The sequence below is a fragment of the Protopterus annectens genome, chromosome 1.part0 (assembly GCF_019279795.1).
Source record: "Protopterus annectens isolate FY-2018-M chromosome 1.part0, PAN1.0, whole genome shotgun sequence".
NCBI lineage: Eukaryota > Metazoa > Chordata > Ceratodontiformes > Protopteridae > Protopterus > Protopterus annectens.
The window spans coordinates 1,662,780,092-1,662,806,932 of NC_056725.1; the positions used below are offsets into that span (position 1 = coordinate 1,662,780,092).

General features: G+C 39.4%; 1 protein-coding gene across 2 annotated transcripts in view; it reads left to right on the forward strand.

Moving 5' to 3' along the window:
- Window positions 1–26,841, forward strand: part of SGSM3 (small G protein signaling modulator 3) — a 1,391,341-nt gene that overhangs the window by 862,441 nt on the left and 502,059 nt on the right. For both annotated transcript variants that reach the window (XM_044068352.1, XM_044068343.1), the window contains exon 12: window positions 9,506–9,633. In XM_044068352.1, coding sequence (XP_043924287.1) covers window positions 9,506–9,633 — 128 coding nt within the window. The remainder of the gene's footprint in view (window positions 1–9,505; window positions 9,634–26,841) is intronic.

The window sequence follows — 26,841 nt, forward strand, 5'->3', positions numbered from 1 at the left end:
TTCTCCTGCCTTGTGTATAATGATTAATCATTTTCCACAAACATTCTACTGTCTCCAATACTTTGCCCTTTTGCCACAGTTTTGTCAAGATCAACTCTTTCTGCTGGTAAGATTGCAGCTTTTCTATTACGTGTATTGGCTGCTTTCTCATGGCCAGGATCTGAGCATACAAATGATGTGCCCTTTCAGTTAACAGATTCTGCTGTGGATACCAGTCCAGTTGCTTGTTTGTGCCTTCATAAAATTAATGCAGTCTGTCCCTTCTAGTTTCTCTGGTACGGATGAAAATCCCAGATTTTCCCTATGTGCTCTATCCTCTAATTCTACCATTTTTTTTAAAAACATCTTTTCTCGAGCAATATCATACTCAGCCACCCTTCTCTGTATTTCGACTTCGGAGTTTTGCAGGTTTATTATTTCATCTGAATATCTGTTTCAAGCTTCTTCCATTTTTTTCCAGTCTTTGGCTATTTGAGTTGATATATTCCTTCATTGTTTCATTTATTTTAATCAGCTCTGAGCACACATGACTTATTTTTCCTTCTTGATTACTGGAAGCCATGTCTTGCACCAAGCAGATATAAGATTCTTCTCCTTCAGCATTTTCTCTTCACCTTTTCTAGTTGATTTTCTATCAGGCTGTCTTAGATCCTTCTTTGCTGGCATCCAGGCAGTATACTTACTAGCCAGTAAATGAATTTACTAAAAGTGGCAAGAGTTCCTGTCCCTTGCCTTTCAATTTCTTTTTTCACACTAGTATAGCTGAAGTTAAGATTTTGATCAATGTGCAGCTGTCTTGGAAAAACTGCAGTGATTTTCATGTCTAAAACTGCTGTGCCAAATAGATTGATAACTCCCACTTCCCCTGAGAAGAATGGGAAAGTTTTGACAGAGTTGGGAAGAAAGTGTCTTCTTCTGCCACTTTAACATTAAGAATTTTACACCGCCAGACTTGCATGTTAAAGTTTTCACTGCTGTCTTTTGAAAACATGAGAAAGTTAACTGTTAATCGTCCTTCATCTTAGGTAGAGAATTCCTTGAATGCCTCTCTTTTATTTGCTTCTTGTGTAATTAAACATTCCTTTAAAGTTTTCATATGATGGTGTCGACATTGTCTTCAGAGCTTCTGCATATGGGTCAGTCATTAGAAGATTTGCTTGGTTGCAGTCTCAGAACTTACCAGAAGATGTTAAGACTGACATTTAAATTCTCCCTTGGACAAGAAGGTCCAGTCTGTCCCTTCTGCAGCTGTTGTCCTTAAAAAATTTGATGACGGGAGGGAAGCTTAGTCAAGGAATGGTGCACATGTTCCAACTTTCATTTTTTAAAGCAAATAAAAGCAATTTAAGCGGCAAGGTGCCAATAAATGCAATGACAATCTTTCCATCTCTCTTAAGTGTACATCTTCCTCGGTAGCACCAGATTACTTCAGACAGGATGTGTTCTGAAAGTCATTCAAAAGGGCACAGTTTACAGAGGGACACCCTACCTTCTTTACTAATAGAAAATCATACATCTCTAACTGGAAAATGTTTTGTACTTATAATTCCTAGAACTGGGTCCCTTTTCAGGCCCTTTTGCCTCCGGTTCTTAATTATTTGTGTGGGTTTTTGTCCCGCCGCCTTTTTACTTTTATATCAAGATTAATCTGTGGACCAGTTCTTCGTGTCTGCCCTTGGATCCCTCTTTTCTTTCTGTCCTCTAGGGAAGCAGGTTTTGCATATTCATCCACCTATGTGTATTGTGATATTGGAAAGGGTGGGAAGGGGGTGATCTCAACTATTGTATTCCAGGAAATCCTTGGTGAACACATGGAGGTCTTGTTTCCACCGCTGCAGCACAAAGCCTCCAGGGCAGCAATTTCTGAAGCTGCTAGGCAGAATGCACCAAAGCACAAACTGGGGCCTGTCAGCATGTCTCAGCCTAAGCTAGGAATTTATTCATTCTAGTCCACTTCCTGGGCTGCAGCTAAGTGCTTGTACAAGCTGGCCGAGTACTATGTGTCCTTTCTGAAGAGTAGGAGAACAAACTTGGACATGAAGTATTGGAGAACCTTTCTAACAAAAGAACATGAAACCTCTTCAAGAGGATTTTGATTCCTATGATTCATGAGCTAGCATATGTGATACAGATTCCATCCATAGAAAATAAGGACTCTGATACCGAAGACACCTTATCATCTCTTTCTCTACCAGAAGACTTTTTCTGTTGAGATACCATTCACAGAATGAAGGTGACCTTCCAGTGGAAAATCAAAGAACAAAGAATGTTCTGAAGCCTAGATACAGAACTTATCTGCAAGAGTATTCTGATTCCTAGGATTTAGAAGCTGATGAGCTGGCATATGTGAGCCGGATTCCATTCATAGAAAAGTAGGACTTTGATACCAAAGATACCTCGTCCTCTGCTTCTCACCAAGAAGACTATTTCTGTGGAAGTGCCCTTAACAAAATGAAGGTGGTTTTCCCATGGGGAGCTGAAGAATGTTCTGAAGCCCAGCAAAGATACAGAATTATCTTGACTTGCTGACCCAAAGCTTCTAGCAGTCCTAAAATGGCTAGAAGTCCTGGAAGTTGTGTTTAACAATGCATATGTAGAGCATAACTCTCTTCACCTGCTACTAGGAAGCCTGAGTAGTTCTGCATGTTCAAATACTCCTATACGTATCTGTATAGGAATTCCTTGTCAGAACAGATGTGGACGAGAGCTGCCTTGCCTCTGACAAGGAATCATATTCCCATAGATAAGGAGAGCAGTACACTCAACATATTTAGGTAAAAAGTGTTTACACCTGTACTGTACTTTCCCTTTAGAGCCTTAAATTGCCAGTCCCACTTGCTTAACTACCCAAAATCCCTGATGGACAAGATGAGGGACAAGGCATGGGAGTTAAAAATAAGGATTTGAAGCAAGAGATGCTGGACCCGTGTGATCTCTCCATTCAGTAGGCCAAGCACTAAGAAATGCAGCTGTCGTGGTTTACAAGCTTCATGGAGGGCAGCAGCTAATAGGGCTCTGGGCCTGTAATATGGACACATGCCTACCTGAAGACTGACTGTGCTAGACCGTCTTAAAACAGAGATCCTTAATGTAGTGTAAACAAGGACCTCCTATTTGGATATCCTGCATAGGAAATCCACAAGAAACTGGAGGAGAAGTTTGCATAGCTATTTTTATATCCCAGGCAGACTTCAAAGAATTTTTACTCCAGTAGATTGCAATTGTTGTGATGGGGAAGAAAGAGGTAACTGGGAACATATTTTTGGGTGTGTAATGAGCTGGCATACTTTAAAAATTCCCTGCAGACTACTCTGTCAAAAGTACTGGGTGAGCAAATTGGTGTAACTAAGGAAATGATTTTTTGAGCTGTGATACAGGATCTGAATTGCCTAAACATAGTGAGGCACTGATGGGTACAAAAATACTTGAAAATGAAAATCAAAGTCTAAACCAACAGTATCAGAAGTAGTGAATATAGTAACAGAGATAACAGAACTGAAGAACTGGAAGTAGGATCTTTAGAAAATGGTAGGAGCAAGTTACATAGGTAAAATGGGAGTTCTGAGAACAATACATGCGGATAATGTTTTGGTGGAAGAATGAAGTTTAAGGGAAGGCAGGAACTGAGTGAGCTATGTAATGTCTGATTGACAATGACTGAATAGAAGATTATATGTGTAACTGAAAATATGTCATTATGGTTTGTTTCTGTTTATATAAATGGTAGTTGTGTGCAGTAGTGGGCGTGGCCTGAGTGATTGACATGCCAAATGGTCGTGATGTCATATGCAAATGATGTATTATTCACATGCCATGCAGATTTGCTTCACTGTCCACATGAATATTCATCGAGGGGGCTGTACAATAAGCTACTATATGTAGTGTTTTTCATTTTTGCATGGGGGCTGTGCCCCTCCCTCCCCCCAAATTATATGTACCCAACTCCAAGATCGCACTACATTGAGGAAAAGGGTTACTCGTATGCATTATGTCGCCATCAGTTGTGCGCAACCATCATTTGCATACAACATCACAGCTTTTCATTTTGCTACTGTTCAGTGTAGTTCGGAGAGCTGACCTTCTTTTTTTCTACTGTTCATGGGTGACCACGGTGGTGCAGCGGTTAGCGTTGTCACCTCACAGCAAGAGGTTCTCTGGTTCGATTCTCTGCTGGGATACCTTTTGTTTGGAGTCTGCATATCCTCCCTGTGGTCACTTGGGTTTCCTCTGGGTGCTCCGGTTTCCTTCCACATTCCAAAGACATGCAGTAGGTGGATTGGACACTCTAAACTGGCCGTAGATGTGAAGGAGTGTTATGGATGAACTACCAGCAGGGCTAGCCACCCAGTGGTGTAAACCTTGGCTCAAAATGATTGTCACTGTTGAAGTGACACCCTGACCCTATGTGCAAAATGGTAAAAGGGGTTGAGAATGGATACAGTTTACAGATCCTGCTATACTTGTTATACTTCAAAGAAATAACCGTTGTTCGCAGATGACATACTCTTGTCTTTAATAATGATAGTGCTGTGTGTCCATCACATTTTCTTTTCCTTTCATTTTGTTTTAAAATTTATTTCCTTATAGCAGGGTGTACACCTTGCATCATTGTTAAAGGGAAGATTGTTTAATCCGAACATCTGCTATTTCTTGGTATTATAACAAGTTTGCAGGATCTGCATACCACATGCTCAGAATGCTGGATGAATATTCATTAAGACGAAGACATCAACATGAATATTCATAGATTTTCATACACATCACCTGGTGGTGGGCAGGGTTTGGGCAGGCCTTGCTAATATGCATTCGGGGGGGGGGTTAATAGAGTAAAACAAAAACAAAACGTCTTGAGTTGTTTGTTAAAAAAAAAAAAAAAAAAAAAGAAACTGGAGGAGAAGGGTAAAATCCAGTCTTTTAGACCCAACCTCCGAGGTATAGCAGGAACTTCAGGATCAGAAAGAAGGGCAATTCTAGCCCTGGCAGAGGGAAGAAGGAGAAATTAAAGAATGGCAAGCTAGAGCTACAGACAAGCCAGGGATCCTTAGAGCCAAGACCTAGAGTAATCAACAATAACTCAGCCAGGCTGCCCCCTCTTCCCTCTCCAAGCACGCTCCAAACCACTACCGTACTCCCCACATACTGTATTCCCCCCTTAGAAAAAGTTTAGAGGGTGTTTGGCCTTGTTTATAAGAAACTGAGAGGAAATCACACAAGATCAGTGGGTGCAAAACATGATGAAAAAGGTTATAGACTGCAGTCCATAGACATACCAAAATTAAGAGCCATTTAACCAGTTTCCACAGACCACATCTAGCTGCCATAGTTTCACAGCTGTATACTAGGTTAATGAATACTGAAACCTTTTTAAACCTAGCAGTGCATCCCAAATGTCTAACAAGTTCTGGTACCCTTGATAAGTGTAAGCAGGGGCCTAGTAGGTGAACCGTTTACAGGCTGCTTGTGTTAGAAACGTGAGTGTCAAACCAAGGATGAATTTCCTATTCTCCATCCAGTTGTCCAAGTTGCACTTGATTTGGGTTAGGGAGTAACTCTGCTTCACATGGATGGGGACCTTGTTCCAGAGAAGGGGTAGTCTCTGAGAAGCATACCTGTCTGCCCAACACATCCTGTTTGTCACAGGCAAGGTTTAAATATTTAGAATGGGTAATTCTTGTGCTATTTTGCAGACATGCAGGAGGCCCATCAGGGTGGGGTCTGACAATAACTTGTGTGCCAGACATAGATCTCCACTCAACAGCAAGGCGACAGAATACAGGGATGGGGCTTTGATGCAGTCTGCATAGGACATGTTACTTACATCCTGCATTCTTTTAGTGAGGAACTTCTATGGACATTGTCTGATGTGCCTGGTTAGATACATAGAAAAGGGGTTATTGTTCTCAATGATAGGTCTGATGAATGCTGAATGCAGTAGAGTAATGACATCCTTGGGCCTAGATGCCATGCCTTTGTTTATAAGTTACAAATGTGATGGTTAAAAGCTAGATTGGTGTGTGTGTGTGTGTGTGTGTGTGTGTGTGTGTGTGTGTGTGTGTGTGTGTGTGTGTGTGTGTGTGTGTGTGTGTGTGCGTGTGTTTGCGTGTGCATGCATGTGTGTGCGTGCGCCCCCAAGTCCCTGATTACTGGATCATCTTTTAGGGGTGCGTTGTCAATATGAGAGTTACCAGGATGGATGACGTCCTGAAAGATACGACTATGTATTTTTTGGCATTTGCAGTGAATATAAAAAGTTTACACACCCCTGTTAAAATGCCAGGTTTTTGTGATGTAAAAAATGAGACTACAATAAATCATTTCAGAATTCTTCCCACCTTTAATGTGACCTATAACCTGTACAATTCAATTGAAAAACAAATCTGTTGGGGGGAAAATATAAACAATGTACAATATGCTGGTTGCATAAGTGGCACACCCTTAAACTAATACTTTGTTGAAGCATCATTTGATTTAATTACTTTTTATATCCACTGTAGTTTTATTCCATGGCTCTATCCCCAGTTATTTGTCTTTGTGAGTCATTTGAGAAGAACATTAGTGTCAGTGAGTGATTTTATGACTACTCCTAATTTGCAATCATCTGCAAATTTGGATAACCAGAGGCCCTTGATGTTGGCCAGACTTAAGAAATGTAGATGCCAAAAAGGAGCAGTCCCAGGAGAGATCCGTGAGGGACACCACTTGTCTGGAGGCCTGACTAGAAAAGCTCAAACAGTAGTGATACACAGAATGTAGTAATCAACATGCATAGTGTTATATTCAAAGCTACAATAAAGAGAAATTCAGTTTAAATACAAGCCGCAATCAAAATCAGGCTACGTATAGACATGTATGTATATTTGTATACCACAGATTTAAAACTGAGAAAGATAATTCTGTAATTTTAGAGATCAGTTATACAGGCCATACTAGATATTTTTATAGTTTTAAGTCATTGACATAATACACATATGTATAGGTGAAGTGCATCATATACAGGTATGTATACAACAGTAATTTCACTTTAATGACTTCTTATCTTTGTTATCATGGACAAAGGCAATTGTTTTTAGCCGAGGTGCTAAGAGAATTAATCTGATGTGCTAATAAAGCTTTTTTGTTTGAAGGTGCTGATTGCTGGTCTGTTTCATGGTGGAATAAAATAGTCTATCCTCCAAATCTTTTGGGTACTGTGTTGGTGGACCCATGCTTTGCACAATCAGTTTTAGGGTATCTTATACTGTTAGTTGTATGTAATCAGTTGTATTGTATGGGGAGAGGCTGGGACTGAGACAGAAAAAAAGTATTTATTTCATCAGTGACCACCCCCTCATCTTGTATACAGTTAGTGCTTTCTTCCTAAAGCAAATGTTCAGCTTTTCTGGGTAGACTACAAAAAAGACAGGTGTTAAACTAAGAATTCTTAACCAAAAAGAAAATATGGATAATGTCATGGTTAGTAAGATTATGAAAACCTGTTATGTCTGTTGATTAAATTAACAAAGGAGAATCCTATCTTTTAACAGAATTTCAGAAGTGTTCCTTCACTAGCTAAATTTTTAGGCAAAAAGTCATTTGAACATGTATTGTGAAGTGAGACAATTGCAGTATAATTATATGACAAGAGAGTCAGGTTATGTTACCTGTTCACCACTTTTCCCTCAGAAGTCTGTTTAATTATGTCTTTGCATTACTTGCATAAGTTACAGGAGTCTGTCTGTCATATTCACCAGGTACTGTCCTGCATATTTAGTTGTCTGCCTGCATTCCCACCAATATGTAGTCTCAGTGCAAATAGGAGTCTATGGGTAGTTTGAATATGTTTTTCAGTCTTCAGTTATAATCCTTGAGTTTTGCTGCTTCTGCATGCTACGGTCAGTCATCCAAAAGAGAGTTGAACACTATTGCATATGGGTACACTTAAATGTTCCAGCAGTCTAAGCACCCATCCCTGCAGTACGGGGCCACATTACAAATATTTAAACCCTTCAGTTGTCTTTCACTTCCTGATCATTGTTCAACACTGGGAATCTGTGTCGGTATGTGACTTTGTGTCCTGCCAGTGATTCAGAGATTTTGGACTTTCCTGTTTTTTTTTGGCTGTATGACCATGGAATTATATATATATATATATATATATATATATATATATATATATATATATATATATATATATATACACGCACACATACACACACACACATACACACACACACACACACACACACACACACACACACATATGCATGCATGCATGCATGTAAATGGGAGGTGAGGGAAAGACCTCTATATGAAGGATATGGGAGGGCTTATTTCCTTACAAAAATGCTTATTAATGTTTCTTTCATCTAGTAGAAGCTTGGACAAATTTATTTCTTTGTGTTGGAGCTTCAGACTGCTTTGTTGTTGATAGAAGCATTAAAATGTAGTATGATGCAGTTTTGTACATGGTATTCATGTATACCTTGTTATTGCATTCACATGTCCTGGATTTCAGACAAGCTGCCTTTGTAGTCCACTTGCTCTCTAGGAGTTAGACTGCATCACAGTCAGAGTACGACACTGTATGAGAAATGGTGTTTAATCATTTCTCTTATTAGCCTCTCAAATCAGAGACTTGAAAGTAAAAATTATTTTATATATTCACTAGTAAAATAAACAGGCACAAGTATCTAAAATATATCTGTCCAAATATTGTGAATGCTTACCTCAGCCTTCTGAGTTTTGTTTCCTTTTTAGCACTGCAGTTAGGCTGTTTAAGATTTTTTCCTTGATGTTTTGAAATGGCTATTGATTTTCTAATGTTAAAGTTAGGTCCGCTAACAAAGAGGCAGTACTTCTGTATGCACATTTAGTGTCATGCCCAAGCTGTTGGTAGGGTTGACTGAGGAGGATGGCAGAACTGTGTGGTGAACAGACCTTCTTTGTGGGGGGGGGATGCTAAAGCTACACATATGCAACAGCCAGCAGAGGCCAGGGGCATTAAACCTTTATATGCTTCAAAAAGTTCCTCTAATAACGGCATGACACAATGACTTTGGACACACATTTAAGGGTCCATGTTGGTACACTGACCGTCATCATTGCATGTCGTGTCCTGAGATGGTAGGAACTTTGCCTTCCTCTGTTCGGTGATGATTCCAAGCAGTCTTCTAATGGCTCCTTTTTTACCTCGCACCTTGCCTTAGAACTTGGTTTTCTTATTCAGGGAGGTAGAAAACCCTCCCCACATATGATTACACCATATCAGGCAGTTTAGAGCTGAAATCATAGTTAGAACAGGATGTTAGGAGGTCAGAGGGCTTAATAGATGCTGGAAGGAAGGGTGGGTTAGTAGTTCAAAAAATGTATTTTCTTTTAATGTCAACAGTATCCTTGAATATGCTATGATGATCCCACATAGTAGAGGTATGAACTTTAGCATTTTTGTTTGCTTCTCTCCATAACTAAAGTCAGTGTAGTGGTACAATAAAGTATGTTTATCGCTTCACTTTTAATTTTTATTTAGGTGATGATGATGCTGAGGCCTTAAAAGCAAAGAATATCAAACAGACAGAAGTGATTGCTGATCTCAGAGAAGCTATTTTACAAGTTGCCAGACACTTCCAGTGCACTGACCCGAAGAACTGCAGCATTGTGAGTAAACAGTTTACCAGACTGACATTGTAGTCCAACTGCATACCATAGCATTGTTTTTCTTGTCACTAGAAACACAGTAATAGGAATGAACTTAGATTACTGAGCATTCTTCAAACATAGGACTGTGCTAGAAATGCAATAAGCCACTGCAGCAGGAGGAGAACCTCTGTAAAACTGCCAGCCACATATTGGTTTAACTCTGAGCAGCTCTGAATAAATTATGTGATTACCTGAGAAGGTATTTCATTTCATGCTAGTCCTTTCCAGTATGAGTTGGTTTTGAGGGGAAGGGGTGGGGAAGATGAGGTTGTCTGTCCAGATCTAACTTTGGAAATGTTCTACAGTGGGCAGTAATTGTGATTTCTTAGACTGGTACATGTCTTATGTTCTTCTTTCCACAACACTTTAAGGTGTCTGTCCCCCTTGCAAGTACACTGTTACGACATGTGCTGTGAGATTGCTGTCAACTCCTGCACCACTTGGTTCAAAATCACTCTCCTGACTCCGTTCTTTAATTTAGCTCTTACAGCTTAGCTGTCGGTCCTAATCTTCACCCTAGAAACATTCATGCTTTCATTTCTTAAGTTGTCAAGATCAACCTACAAGTGTTCCTGCAGCTGCCAGATCAAAAGCCATGACTAAAACTGAGATTGTGTCCATTTCCTGAGAACAGACCATAACAAGAAGCATTGCTGTAAGTGGTAGTGCTTCGTCTTACATGCTGCAGAAGAGAAGAACTTCAGAGCTACTGCTTCTGTCCCAGTGTGGTAGCTGTGGAGTATGTCCAGTACAGGGATGGTTATGAGAATCCTTCCCAAGCAGGTGTCAGTCCTGTGTGAAAAGGTAAGGGAGACAGAGGGTATATATTAGTCATATTGTCCCCATGCTTACACTGTTGATGCTTTGTATTCCTTCCATGTCAGATCTCCCCTGCATTTGGTAAAATGTTGAGCATGCATCCATTGCCAGTATATAGTGACAAGATCATGAGAAGTGCACCCTCAGTTCTATTTTGGAGAGTGCATCCCAAGTTGCTTTACCTCTTCTTAAACGTATGAATCATCCTCTCACTGGTCTCCCCACATAGATTGCTCTCTCCAGTGCCTGGTAGTGAGCTGGAGATTGCATTTGAGATTGAAGAGTCTTCTCCCTAGAACCCTCCTTGATTGTTGTAAAACTTAGCCTAAACCTAGTGGTGGTGTCATGAGCACAGCTTAGATGTAAGATATCTGGTGGAAGATATCCTCACAGATGTGGGGTGCACCTTTACAAAGCACAGTGTTTGACCCTACATAGACCTTTCTTGACCAGGTGCCTCCTTTAGCCTGCATTTTTCTGAGTTCTGGGGTGTTGTTATTTTATTATTATGTGTTTGATGCATCATGCACTGGTTGAGCCCAGCCCTCCTCCCTTCAGAGTTAAGGATAGAGGAGAGACTGCCTTCTGTTTACTGTCTTGTGAATGTGACTCTGAAGATCCATATGTCTTTTTTTCTGAGGCAAACTATGTTAACAAGACCTCCATATAGCTACCATCTCTAGAAACCTTGCTTTGAAGATATTCTAAGGCTTTTAAAGTCCACTTTGAATTGCTCTGCAGCTCTTTCATCATCTCCCGAGAAATGTCTTAACCTTTGTTTGGGTAAAGAGGAAAAGGGGGGAGCTCTGGTTTAACCCCTAAAGCCTGACTTCAAGAATACTGTTGTTTGTGGCCTGAAAGCATCATAGTTCTCTTAAATTTCTTTCTGAGCAGGTTAATACTTTCTGAATGGTCTTTAGTGAGTCAAATGGCAGCCTAATGCAATGTATTAGGGAAGACTCTTGTGTCAAGTGTTTGGTCAAACACTGGTCCCAGAGACCATATCACTTTTAATTTTATCACCTGATAAGGAGTCTGCAGCTTTGGATAGGTTTGATAAGCAGATGTGTTTTTCTCACACTGGGACTCAAGATCCTCAGCTACTATTATCACCTGTCTTAAGTTCCAGTCCTCTCAACTTAATCACTGGTAAAAGCTTGCAGATTTCCATAAATATTGGATTAAGGAAGATCTGGAAATGGCCATTACAATAACTTCTGTAGTTAGCTTCCTTGTGCCTTACTGCAATTTTGACTGCGTTATTAATTTGACTAGACCAGCAGACCTAGGAATGCTCCTGAACCAGATGGCATGGATTTGCAGTGTTCCCTTAAGGGATGAACTCATGCAAGCTATTCTGGATAGCTCTACCCTGTGAATTTTGCCAGGACCTGGTTGAGGGTCTTCAAAAGAGGAATAATGTCTTGACCACTCTGGAAAAGTTCTGATGCCCAAGACTCCCTTCTGTTCTCATGGCTGTCTAGGAGAACATACAGGGTATATAGACATCTGGCAACATTGTTTCCTTCAGCTGTGCTGGACAGGCCATCATGTAGGATGACACTGCAAGTTCAACATTTGCAGTCTTGACTGCCTTTTGAACTGCTTGTGAAAATTTGATTCTTTGAAGTCCATCTCTAAAAAAAGAACTTCACAGGGGAGTAGTCTTTCTCTGCAGAGCTCTTGGAACAGACTTAGACTGTACATCTCAAATGGGCTGTATAGACTGTGCTTTCTTTGGAAACAGGCAGAGAGGAGTGCTCCTAGGATGTCTTTCTGAAGAAGATGGGGAGACTTTCTTCTCATCCCTGGGCATCAATGACTTTTCAAATCACATCCTTTATTACCACTTCCTGGCCTCAGTTCTCATTGGACTCATTTCTGTGCTTGTTCAAGGTACATGGATGGTGTTTCTGCATTTGAAAGATGTTTTCTTGGCAGTTCATTGTCAACACAAAAGAGCTCAATATGTCCATCATTGATGGGCATCACTTTTAGTATGAAGTGCTGCTGTTCAGTCTTTTGTATTCTCCCAGAATGTTTACTGAAATGCTATCCATGGTAGCAGAAGTCCTGCAGAAGGGCCTTCATATGTTCCCCCTATGGATTATTTGGTTGCTGATGACCTTTTCAAAGGACTGCTTGATAGCATCCCTTGTATTAGGTGCTATTGTGGTTGCAGATCATGGACTAACCCCCCCCCCCCCAAAAAAAAAGTCAGGTAAGTCCTGTCGGAGTGCTACTCTTAGGATTGACCTCATGCTGGCATTGGCATGAGAACCTTCATGCTTCACCTAGCTGTGTTGCATAGAGAGAGATGAAGCCCTAGCTATGATCCAGACAACCCAAGTGGCTCAGATACTAGAAGAGCTAGTCCATGATGGATTGGACTGAGCAGCAGATACCAACTTGCCCATTTTGTGGGGTGGTGGTGGTTCCTGCTTGGCCAGTGCTGAAGTACAAGTGAAGGGTGCACTAGAAGGCTTTGATAGGGTGGGGGGATTAGGCTTGGTATTCCGAGATGGTGACAGTAGCTCTTGGATGAATATGTATGGGAGTGTGTACACATCAGAAGCATAGTGGAGGATGCCCCACAATGGTGTGATGCCTGTATCAGCCACCAAGGGGTTAGGGTTAGGTACTATTAGAATGAAATGTGTTCAGTAAAAGAGATAATTTACAAAGTTGTAAAATAGTTACAGTTAAAGGAAAACTATCCTTACAATAGGACAACCAATATCAGTGAATGGAACTCAGGTTGTCACTCTAGAAGAGATAGCAGAACTATTTAACTACTGCTTTGTAAATGTTGGGAAAAGCAATTTAAATATTAAAAAAATAAAAGTTAACTTTGAATTTGTAAATTACCCTGTTATACCATTAAAAGGTGTTAGGGGTTCTTTTAGAAAAAAATTATTTATTTTACATTTGTTTACTGGAAATGTCTAGCTGGGATAAATACCTGTTTTCAGAGGAGGCCTCGGGAGGAAAGCTCCACATTTAACAGAAACAATGAATAATATAAACTATAATCTCAAATATGACAGTACATAAAATACATATTTTATAAATTACAACTGACTTATTTACATTATGAGCAGTAAATAGTTCTATTTTACAGTGTAAGAAATAGACGTAGTACAAACTGTACATTGTAAGCAGTGTATCAAGCTGTCATAACAACTGAAAAGAGAACTTAAGGTGAATAATCACATGCAGGAAAAAATATGCATGAACTAAAGGAGCTAAGATTTAGAAGTAGTTAGGAGAGAAGGTATAACATGAGCAGGCATTCATATATCTACTTAGCCTAGACTAGAATAGGTGCAAAGCTAAGAAGTATTAAGAAAGCTTTTAAGAGCAGTTTTAAACTGGTTTATATTGAAAATGGCTCTAATGGAATGAGGAGTTGAGTTCCATTTTTTGGCTACTTGGTGGGAAAATGAGGAGTCGCCTGCCTAGTTGTAGGACTTGGACACTTGTAATAGTGAAATATTTGATGATCACAGATTTTAGTTGGTAGTATGAGGTTGAAGAATGTTTAGTAAAGCAGGAGTTTTGTTGGACAGGTAAGTTAGTTTGTGTGCTATAATTAATTGATTGCAGGATAATAGTTGTGGTCGTTCAAGCCAAGACAGCTTTTTTAGGCTGTGACAGTGGTAAGTGTACTGTGGACGGCCAGTGGCAAAGTTAGCTATTTTATTATAACAAGTTTCTTTAAGTCTGTCTTTTTAAGGTTGGTGAGAATTGAGGAGGCGTATTGGAGAGTTGAAAGGAAAATGTTGTATGGACCCATATGGCATCCCTAGTCAATTAATCAACAGGTTTTCAAGAGACCTTGAAAATCCTCTAACACACATGTACAATGAGCTATTCTACAGAGGAATTATTCCTGATGATTAATTAGTTGTACCAGTGTACAAATGTGGAAGTAGAGATTGCATTACTTGTTACTGACCCATTAGTTTGACTTCAGTAGGAATAGGAAGTGTTTGAATGTTGTTTACTAAAACACCTATTAAAGGAAAACAAAGTAGGCCCAGTGTTCATGTGTGGCAATATGGATTCATGAATGGAAGGTTTAAACTAGCTTGTCAAACAAGGTTATATGAAAAGACTCCAAACTAATTGACAAAGGAACAGATGTGTAGTCCATATACTGTGACATAACCAAAGCATTTGATACAAGTGATAATTCAGTAAAGGGGTTTAAAAAAAAGTATTTCATGTCCAGATAATAGGGAAATTATGTTAGTTAAATGATAATTCTTTCATCATTAGATGGATAGAAACTTGGGGTGGTATTTGTGGTCAGTAGCGCAAATGTGTTAGGGAATTTGGGGGTTGAGCACAGACTGGTGCATCTAAGCCGTGATTTGTAGAGGTCAATTATGCCAGTTTGCAGTGTCCCCGAATGTAGGTGTGCAAATGAGCTGTTAATGAGAAGTGATTTTAAATGTTCTTATGCTAATTAAGGCTGTTTTACACCAATTGCAATTCATTGTCAGTTTTTCCTGCTTTCCCGTGGTTGGCGCAGATGCAGTATGAAAAGGGAAGACTTGACAAAAGTATCAGAGTTGCATTTGGTGAAAATTCTCTCTCTCGCAGCAAACTTTGATATTTCTATGTCAGAGATACTGGCATTAGCTGGGCCAAACTGCTTCCACCCAGCAGCGCTCACCACCAAGAAGATGGAAATATAGGTAAAGGATTACTTATTATAAATTTTATAATCAAGAAATCCTTGATAGGCTTAGAGTGGACAGAGACACTACAAGGCTCTTAGTGGGCATGTTCGACCCTCATAGGGGCAGTGGAATAATGTGTGGACACCAAAGTATGTATAGCCCTCACTATACTTGCTTACAGGGACCTTCCAGGGGCAGTCTGGGGACACCTTGGGGATCTGACAGGCTTCTATTTCAAGGATACTGACAGAGTTCTTGGACATAGTCTTGGCACATGTGGATCAGTATATTTGTTTCCCGGTGTCACCTCAGGAACAAGTTCACACTTTGTGCCTTTTAAGGGATGGCATATTTCCCTGAGGTACTTGGTGCAATAGATTGCACCAATGAGGCAATTCGGACCCTCCTGGTCCACAAGGGGAATGATACCTGAATAGGAAGGGCTTTCCATTCCATCATTTGCCGGGTAGTGTGTGGGTGTTGTATGGGGTGCATCATCAATGTTCTGCCCAGCATCCTGTCAGTGCATATGATTTCCATATCTGGCACACTACCTCACATTACTTCCTCTTCCTGCATGGTAGGATGCCTAGTAGTCTTCTTGTTGATAAGTGGAAATTTCCTTTTTTTCTTTTTTTTTTGTAAGTATATAGTTATTGATGTTAAAGGTAATTGTTGTATATTAATCTGTTTTTTCTTTTGTTTTCCATCCCCTTTCTCTCTGGGGATGCCAGATATCCACTGGAGCCATGGCTCATGACTCTGGTGAGAAATCCTTTAGGAGTTGCAGAGTAGAAGCACAATACATCCCTATCGCAAAACCACATTGTGATTAGGAGGGTGTTTGGCCTCCAGAAGAGCTGTTTCAGGTGCCTGTATGAGTCTGGGGGTGCCCTTCAGTATGACCCAGCTACTGCGGGTAGGATCTTGACTGCCTGTTGCATTCTGTATAATATGATTATACTCCGATCTGGTAGTGAAGTGACCAATGCTGTTACTGTGACTAACGATAACCAGCCGGCAGCAGTAGTAAAGGACCTAACAGCAGGCTCATGCACTGCATGCAGCTGCACAAGTTATGAGGTGGCATCTAGTTCAGAACTATGGACCAGAACATTCAGGTTAGTGTGTACTTTTTAAGAAAAAAAAAAACACATAAACTATAATTGATGCATGCAGTGATACCTGTAGGCTTTGCTATGTTGTGTATGGTCTACTCTCACTATTCATCTGACATTCTGTCTCATCTTAAAATAGTTTTTTTTATTACTAGCTGTCTGCCTGAGTCCTCACTGATTCCTGTGCAGTGATGCCAGAAAGGAGCAAGTTAGTAAACGAGTCAACAGTTGCACATGGTGTATTTAATAACTTTTTATTATTTATTTAGTTTTCAAAATAAACAGGTACTGGCAGCAGTGAGAAACATAACTTTCATTTTCAATTTGTGTGTTACACTGCACATCACCTGTCTTTTGCAGTCATGTAAAATATTGATAAGGTCAGAATCTCCCTCCGGTTTGTTCAGTAATGACGTATGTATGTACTTAACATATGTACATAGACTTCCATCCTCCCCACAACACAATTGTATTTAATTTTAAATATACAAGATTGCAAATGTGGTGAAAGTAATAGCAGGAAAGGGAGTAACTTGGCTTGTATCTCCTCCCAAACTTCAGCATAATCCTTTTAGTTTCATTACACAAGCATACTTGTAAAGAAATGTTAGATCACAGTAGCTCTGTATCAAAGGAGTCATACACATCTTCTCTTGACAGGCCTGGTGGTGGTGGTGCTGTAGGTGTGGAGGATAGGCTACCTTAAGAAGTATAAGGTGAGTTAGTCCAATCGTGTGATCTAGAGGAGGAAGGTGATCCTTCTGTTAGTGTCCTGATAGTGCTTCTTGAGCATTACCTTGATCTGGGTTGTGAGGTTGTCATAGGGGTAGATTACCATTGATGTGGCCTGTGAGGAATGTGTTGTGATTGCTCACTGTGAATGCTGACATTACTGTCTTGAGTGCCAGTGTTAATATCATGTTATCTTCTCCCACATGTCTGGACTGTCTCCCATCTCCTTCTCCTGGTTACAGTGAATCTGGCTTGACTCTGGTATGTCCAAACCAGTGTACAAATGGAAGCTGCAACTGATGCCTTGTCTGCCACCATGCTACACATCAGTGAAACCATGGCATTACCCCATCTTTCTGCCAATTCAAAGTACAATTTGAAATCCTCACATATATGTTATAGGACTCTAACATTTTTGGATGACTCTATTACACTGGTTTGAGCCCTAGCTATGTCACAGCACATTTCCTGTTGTGCTAACATTGCTTTGTGTTTCCTGAGGTAGTTCAAAGTAATTTCTGTGCTTAACACCTTTTTGTAATACTGTCATGGCCAAAGTAGCCTTTGACTGCCTGCCTTCACCCTGACACTGTTCTTCTACGTGAGGAAACACTGCTGTTGTGTTTGCTCCCAGTGTGTAAGCATGACTGGAATGTCAGACATTTTGATGCAGTGCCACTTTCTGTAGAGTTTCTAACATGTAGTGAGGTGAGAGAGGCTGTCATTATACTGGGAGACTCCCTGCCAGTTCCCTTAGGGTGCCCCTAAATACAACTATGTTATCATCATCATCATCATAATCATCAGCAGTAGCCATTCTACTGCTGACTTCATCCATGTTTATTGGTACAGTTGAACTGTTTGTTTCTGATGCTGATTCTGTGAAATATATCATTATAACACATTAGTAATATTGTAACAGCATATGGTACTGCATGATTACATTTTCATTAGCTGCTGATGTACAAGGCTGACCTAAAATAATGAATTGTGACGTGTTTAATGACAGCACTGTTTGTCACCATTCAGTGTTAAACATGGACAAGATGTGTACTTTAAACCAGCCATCAGGTGTGGTAGAATACAGATGCTGCTGCAGACTTTGGCTTGACGGAACAGTGCCCACGCCACTTCTAATTATTCTTTTGATCTGTTTCTGACTCTAACTGCATTGATTTCAACAACTACTTGGCTCCATGCTTTGCTCCTTTTGGCTTGCCTGGGCCCCCCTTTACCAATCATCAGTTTGCCATATTTCTTAAGTGCTATCATGAGTGCATGATTGTCCTCAAAGCTAAAGCTATCATGTTTTTGCCTGGATCTCTTATTCTCCATCTGTTCTATATGAAAGAAAAAAGAAAGGGCCACTGTTGGGCACTTGCCACAGTACTGTTTGCTTGATATCCGTAGTTAGTGTAATCCACTGGCTTTTTATTCCTGGCACAAACACAACTACACAAGAACCGTATAACACATCTGTGATTTCAAATAGCACAACTTTTAATTTTTCAATACAAAAATGCAGTGCTGTCTGTCACTGACAGGTACTCTTACATCACTGACATTACTAAAACAACATGGGGTCATTGGCTCATAGAAGGTTACTAGGCTAATGGCCCTAGAGCTTTTACAAGCCTAGCTATATTTATCCTGAGTTGCCCCAATTGTCTGTGATTAGGTGAGTGAAGTTCATAGAGGTAAGGGTCTATGGTAGTTAATAACAACTTCCTCTGTCTAGGAGGGACATGGGCACCACCCCAGGAGTGAATTTGCGGTCACCCATCCATTGATCTGGGTTGCATCTGAAGAGGATCAGGGAGGGGCACTGTTTCAAGTGAATTGAAAGCTTGCTCCAGAGAAGTGGCAGTCTCTGAGAGATGAAGCTCTCCAGCATGACCTGTTCATGTCAGAGGCTAGGTTAATATCCCTGGACTGAGTGAGTGACCCTAATGCAGTTTGATTTACAAATGTGTAGCATTTCCGTTAGTGCTGGGTCAGAGACTGCCCTGTAATCCAGGCAAAGGTCATCCCTTAGCAACCTGTAGAAGATGGAATACAGTGACAGGGCTTTCAGTCTTTCCGCATAAGACTTGTTTTGTGTACCGTCTTATTTCTTGGTGAGAAACCTCTGTGGTGTCTCCAATTGTTGCAGGTGTTTGGTAAGATACATCTGTACTTCTGTCTTACGCACAGTAAGCATTGATGAGTTCAATAACAAGGTGTAAAATTGCATGGAGAATAACAATGACGTCTTATTACATCTTCCATATGAAGAAGAACATGTCAAACACACTGCAACCACTTCCCAGTACTTAAACAGTCATTGAATGTCAAAGCACATTACAGTTCATAATGCACTGCACCTGACCCTTAAAACACTTTATACAGTTCAAAATGCATTGCACCTGACCCTAAAAACACTATGACAAGAATTAATTGCCCAGTTAATGACTATTACTTATTTTATAAAGTTTTTCTTACTTTTGGGTGTCTGAGGTATCCTAAGTAATTTGCTGTCTGTCTTGGCTGTTTGCAACTCAGTATAGTGCAGCTCAGCCTTATGGCATTTATTCAGGCTGATTTACGCATTTAGTATGCAAATTAGGCAAATTTATTTGCTTATTTATGAATCATGGTATAATGTAAACGTGTTACAAAGTACATCAACGTATTCTGGAGTTTTTCCTGATTGTGAATGCATGTCACACTCTACATGAATGAGACTGAGAAGGTGTGGATGAACTGTGGACACCTGCAAACTCTGTAATAATCCACATCATTGCTAAGCTGTTCACGGACATGCACTGCTTGGCCAAAACTGGTTACTATACAGATGTGTACTGGTGAAATTCAAATGGAGTCATCTGAATGTCAGGTTGCAATGAATATGAATGTTAATCACTGGCCATCCAGGTGTGCATCTCACAGTTTAACAAGTAGTCCATACACAGAAGTCCTACAAATACTTTCTCACTTTAGTATTGATATTTCTTTCTCCACTACCTATTAATAAAAGAAAGTGAAAAAAATAAGGACAAAAAAAGTGATAGGTCATACCTGAATGCATGTTGCCAAATGCAGACATAAGAAAAAAGGTGAAAATGTTATGAATCAGTATTACTAGTAACACCTAATTTATTTAGAATAAGTTAGAAATTATCTGTTAATAATTGGGTACTGCACTAAGTGTTTGCCTGTAAGAAAAAAACAAGGTGTGACGCAACATTTGTGGCTGCACCAGACCTGTCACTGTTATCAGTACAGAGAGTGGTTCTATCCCTGATTAATATAGCCCTCACCATACTTTCCTTTAAAGGCACAAGGCCGCACTCCTGGCTGGTCTGAGAAAGAAACCCTAATCATGCTCTACTTTCTGCTCGAGTTGTACTAGGAGAAGGTCCAGGCATGCATACATACCAGAACTTGGAAGAAAATCGATATCTGATAGGAGTTAGGTGACCACTTGTTATCCCTTACAGGTATAACCCACTCCAGTCAGCAGTACCGTCACAGGTATGACATCTCGCAAAAGCATAGTGCTGACCAGCTGACTGAGTGGGTTGCTCAGGTTCAGGTGAGAAGGCCAGAGTTCCATATATAGCTGAATATCTATCTGTGAGTGTGTGTGAGTGTGTGTGAGTGTGAGTGTGTTTCAGAAAATACAACAGGATAAGCAGTATCCACAAAACTGAGGTTCTTCAAGAAATAATTCCAAATCAACCAGTCTACACCACAGAAAACACATTTATTTAGCCCTTTCGTTTGGTTAATACCAAGACTTCTTCAGAATAAAAACACACCAAGCAAGAGCTAGCCTTACCACTGTAGTTTATTCATACATTCACTCACGCACACACTCTCACCTACAGCTAATTTAGTGTGTTCAATCCAATTACTGCATGTCTTTGGAATGTGGGAAGAAACCGGAGCACCCTAGGAAAACCACGTGACTGCAGGAAGGACATGCAGACTCCACACTGAAGGCACCCCAGCCGAGAATCAAACTAGAGAACCTCTTGCTGTGAGGCACGTACGCTAACTACTGCGGCCACCCAAATCCAATATAATTCTCAACAACAAAAGAGAAGTGTCATGAGGCTGATAGAATTTTATAGTAAGTGTAACAGGTGTCCATAAGACATTTATTACTTAAGTAACCATAGTAGAAATTATTGCACATAATTCAAGGTAACATAAACAGTAGTACAGCAGTGATTTTAAAACTGATTTCAGTAACAATCCTGCAAATAACTGTTGTACCTTTGCAACTGAAAGGAATTCAAAGGAAGACAGAAAACAACGGAGAATGTGCAATCCTGTCATTTTTAAGCATGATTAACTACAGTATTCAGTGATTTCTTTTATGTTTGTTAAATGTGTACTATGAAATATGTTTGAAAAGTATGGCATTGAAAACCAAAACCATTTCAAGTCATCACAAATATGCATAATTATTACTATTAACCAAAAAACAAATGCCAATCCTCCAATGCACAAAACAAAACTCTCAGTAGAAAAAACACTTTAATACAAACAGCAGAGCTTTCGGATACAATCCTTCATCAATACTAAAATACAAATGTCCTTACTCAGTATATATAGGTCTAAGCAAGTCATATGACCGACAGCCAAAAGATCACATGACTTAGTGCACAAACACAATCACATGAGAAAGTTAAAATAAAAATGACATATGAATGTTAATTATATCAATAACATATGTATAAAATCTATGCATATCTATAAAAAATAGTATATAAAAATATATAAAAAAATATATATGAAAAAATGTATATATATATATATATATATATATATATATATATATATATATATATAAATTTTACATATAATCTAGACCTACTAAGCTTAACCAGAACTGGTTTAAGACTAACCATGCTGTTTAGGCCGGGTGCTGAATCGCTCGCCAGTCTGACAATCCACCCATATTCTTTAATTTCGAAATTGTTATTTATATCCCCTATAAATATATATTTATATTTATATATATTATTACTATTACACATTTGCCCAAGTTACATAAGCACTTCCCTAGTCACTACTGCCAAGTGTATGTATAAGCACTTCACATGCACAACTGAACTTCAATAAAGATATTTCTCTGAATGTTTTTTTTGATACCTCCCAACAGTATTGTGTGGCTTTGTTGTGCTTTTTCCTGTTTTGTCACTCCCCACTCCTTTTTCTCTCTTATATATTATTTTGCTTATGTGTTTCTTTTTGCTTTGTTGTTTTCCTTATTTCACATTTCATTTTTCTTTTATACAGGTTCAAATCTCTCATGAGCAGTTCAGGTATGTACCTTCCAGGCTAGGGGGAGATCACCCTCTGCCAGTCAGGGCCATCCTCGCAGGGTGGGAGTGGAGGAGATAGTCTTGCAGGCACTCCAGCACATGACAGCCTGGCAAGACATGCTGAATGGGGGCTTCAGTGTGTACAAGACATGCTAGCCTAGCTGGTGCTGAGTACTGTGCCAACACAGGCCCATACCCCCTCAACACTGGGACATCCACTGCAACACCTTCTGGCAGTGGATGTGTTTGTGGCTCTGTGGACTGGATACACAGCTGAGTCTTCCACAGCCCTTCCTCCCTTACCATTTCTCCTACACCTTCTTCTTTATTGCCCACCCACACTACCATCTTACAAATAACTTCTGAAAAATGGAGGGGGGGGTCTATCCTCTGACAAAAACATAGTGCACTTTCTCTTCCATCTCCTCCAGCTCAAACCCTATGGATGTTTCCCTTGTGCGTTCCCCTCTTTGTCTACCTTTTTCAGTCTTTCCTATCACCTCCTTTCTGTGCTGTAATGAAACCATCAGGGTATCCACAAAAGGATACCCCTATATGAAACAGGTCTAACCCCTTTAATTAAAAATAAAAAGTTTTAGTCGCTGCACAATCTGCAGCTTTGCAGTAATGCTTTGTATGACTGCGTTCAGCCACTCTTATACACAGTATGCCATTGCACATCCTGTTTATAATACTGTGAAATACTTTGCACATACAAAAGGAAGTCTTTTACACAATTTATGCATCTACAGAAAAATGCATGATTACAGAATTTGCTTTACACTTCTGTATTCAATGCAACTATGTTATGCTGACCTTATTTGTGTATACGTGTAGTGCTGCTGTTCGTGGATGTATGCTATACACCTATGTAGCCCTGGATTATGAATATTGATTTTAGTTAACGATTAGACTGCAAGGCTCACTGTCATCTTGGGTGAGTATTAAATTGGTGGTGCCTCAGGAAACTGATTTTAGCATAGTATTATTCAAATCAGTATTTACTAAGTGCCCAATAAGTATTAAATTTTGAGTCTTCAGGTTTGTCCTTGACTTTAAGATCAGTGTTATGCTAAAAACACCTGAAGATTTGAATCAGTTAAAGAGTTACTTAGATGAAATGAAAATATGGTCAGAAGCCACTGGTTTGAAATTTAATGCAAATAAGTGCAGAATGGCCCCATTTTGTAATAACATAGGTTTATAGATTACATTAGGAAATAAGAGTTTAGAAATATGTGAACAAATAAGGGACTTGGAAACAACAATTAGTAAGGGACTCTTCTTTAAAACTCGTATAATGGATACAAAGCACAAAACCACAATAAAATAAAATAGGATAAAAATCTAAAACAACAGCTAGAGAAAAACCTTTAGAGCTTGTTCTATATATTGATAGTTAGACCTACAATTGAATATAATTTTTTGTGCTATGTCGGTATCTGATTTGGGGCAACTGAGGTATCCAAAGCACAAATATGATGATGATAATTAGAGTTAAGAATTTGGATTACTTTTACAGGTTAAAGAAACCAAGCTTGTATAGTATCTCATATAGGTGCCTAAGAAGTATGTTTAAAGCACTATTCAACACTCAGTTAATAAATTATTTTGGACTGACCTTAGATGCACAATATAAAAAATAGGAACGGAGTTCCACCATTAAAAGGGATGTTTTTCTCAATTCATTCCTTGATTGTGGAATGATGTACCACTTGAAGTAGTCAATGTTGGAACATTTTCAAACTTTAAAAGGAAGGATAATGAAAAAAATTACATTTGAAATAAGTGAAGTTGTCATATTTAAAGGATTTCAACATGATTAAACTTATAGACCTGTAAATGTCCAGTCATCTGCATTAATGAGGGTTTTGTGTCATGGACTCATCAGCAAACCTGGGTATTGGCAGGCCATTTTGTGGACATCCGGGGGGGGGGGGTCTGAAGATGATATCAGATCTTTTCTTGTGGGCCCATGTGTGAAAAACTGAAAGGCTGCCAGCCCAGCTAGATAGAATTTTGTAGATAATTCTATATCATTGTAAATATTAATAAAATCCACAGGCTGTTTCACAAATGAAAAGAAAACTGTGTTAAATATTGAACTTCAAAAATGTAACCTCAGTGCACTCTGCTGGAAGAAAGCTGATAAAGTAAAGCATTTTATGACTGATCTCATAGCTCGGTGACAGAATGTCTGGACTAAGGAGTTCCTTCTATTGTTTTGAGACCAGAGTTAATTGCTAGATTTTACATGCATAATGTCTTTTATTGCTGTGGTTTCCTGGCCAGGTGCAACATCTAAGATCTTTAAAAACTCTGAGTTTCTGTTAGCCTGGGAAATTAAATCAGATGTGTGAAGACTGATGTAATCTAAAATAAGTCAGCAGTGATGTGTTATCAATTTAAGACTGCTCAGAGAGAGAGAATTAGAGCATTTTGGATTTTGTCTGAAGAACTTCCACTCGCCAGTACTCTGCCTTTGCTCTGTATGTAAGTAGGATCTTAGACTTCAGCGTTTCTTTTAACAATAGATAGAAAATAGTAAGTTTAATCTAGCTGTTTTCTATATTTGTCAGACTATTCTATAGTATTATTTTAAGCATTTTCCTGTGATCTCTGAACTCTTGACTAGCACTGTGTTGACTTGAGATTTGTCTTGTGTGTTTATTTTTTTATTAAATATTTTTAAACCTTTTAACTGTGGCTGTTCTGTGTAGATATAATTTAAGCTGTAGAATACATTGTATGTATATAGTGATACTGTACTAAGCCACTCCAATAGCCTTAAAAGTTCTGGTCATACTTACTAATTGGATTGCATAGTAAAATTGGACAACCTTTGGTAAGGGCCTTATTAGTAACTGATATCAGGGGTTCTGGTGGCAGTGGATTGCTACATTATAGCCTGGGCAGAAGGGGCATACCTAGTGAACCTGTGCCAGTCTTCCCCAGGAGTGTCTGTGTGTTTATATATAAATCATATTTCAAAGTGTGTGTGTGTGTGTGTGTGTGTGTGTGTGTGTGTGTGTGTGTGTCAGCTACTTGGGCAAGGACACAAAGCACTGGTTGGACAGAGGGAGTGCTGGGAGGACTTGGCTTGGAACCCTGGCTAAGGACTCCACTCTATAGCTGTGCCAGTGGGGAGTCTTAATGGGGACCTGGAGAAAAAGGGATAAACCAACCCCAGACTAACTGTGATCTCTGTGTGCTCTTAAGGGAAATTGTACTTTACTCTGTGTACTTGTTATCCTTCCCAATGTGCACGCCTCTCATTGGCGCTACTGGTGAGGATTGAGGCTCCTTCTTTACTGGGCCAGTGCATGGACGTCACACCATGGGCTACTGTTTGGCGTATTCTGTGGGTTGATATTGGCAGGTTATTCTATAGGCATTTAGACTGAAGCAAATCAGGCATTCCTAGACCACCTTCTTTTAAGAGGGAAAATCAACTTGTCCCACTTAACTCTTGCCCTCACAAATAAATGCTTTCAACTCTATATTTACTGTTATCACCATAGAACCTCTTTCTTAAGTAATACAAAATAATCAAAACATTTTTGAATACCTATCGCACATATTTCATCTGTTCAGGTGATTTTATATTAGATTTTTACTCATAGGTTTTTGCAAATGCTTTTAAACCTGCTCATCTCAGTAGAAAGCATAATTGGTCACCAAGTCAACAAAAGTAAATCAGAACTTTTACTATATGTAGAAGTCTGTAACCCAGAGTTTTATTTTTTTTTTGTTTGTTTTGTTGTTTTCACAGTACATCTTATTGGACCTCTGTTTACCAAGAATGTCAGATTCTACCTTTTTAATTTCTTCAAGTCTTTGGGTTTCTAATACCATGGCAGGAATGGACCCCATTCCTAAGTCAAAGTATGATTAAAGTTCATGAAATTAGTATTGTTTCAATCTTTGATGTCAGTCAGAAGTGCTCTTCGCAGCACCCACAATGTGCCCGTTAATGACTCCTCCTGCAGTTCGTATGGAGTTACATGTATTGGTAACGTATCTAAATAAGATTGTAGATTATTTTTATAAGTCCCATTGCTCCTACTACTATTGGAACTGTCTGGATATCTTCCTTCCACATTGCTCTCATTTCTGCCTGCACATCCTGATATTTTATGTCTTTGTGTCTATCTGTACACAAGACACTGTAGTCAGTGGGTGTGGCGATTTCAGTGATCAATGCTACTTTGTCTTCTTTTCATGGACCACTGTATCTGGTTTTCTACCATCTATCTTTTGAACTGTTAGTAATGGGTGATCCTGTGTAATGCAGACTTCATCATTTTCTATGATGCTTTGTGGCTCATGTTTCCAGTGTTTTCAGCCACTTTAGTACTATAATATTTGCACAATCCCCAGTGCAACAGTCTTGCCACATTATTATACCATTCAGTATACATTCCTTCTGCCATTAATATGTTACAGCCAGCAATGAGGTGTACAACTGTTTCCAAGTCTGTTTTACAAAACCTG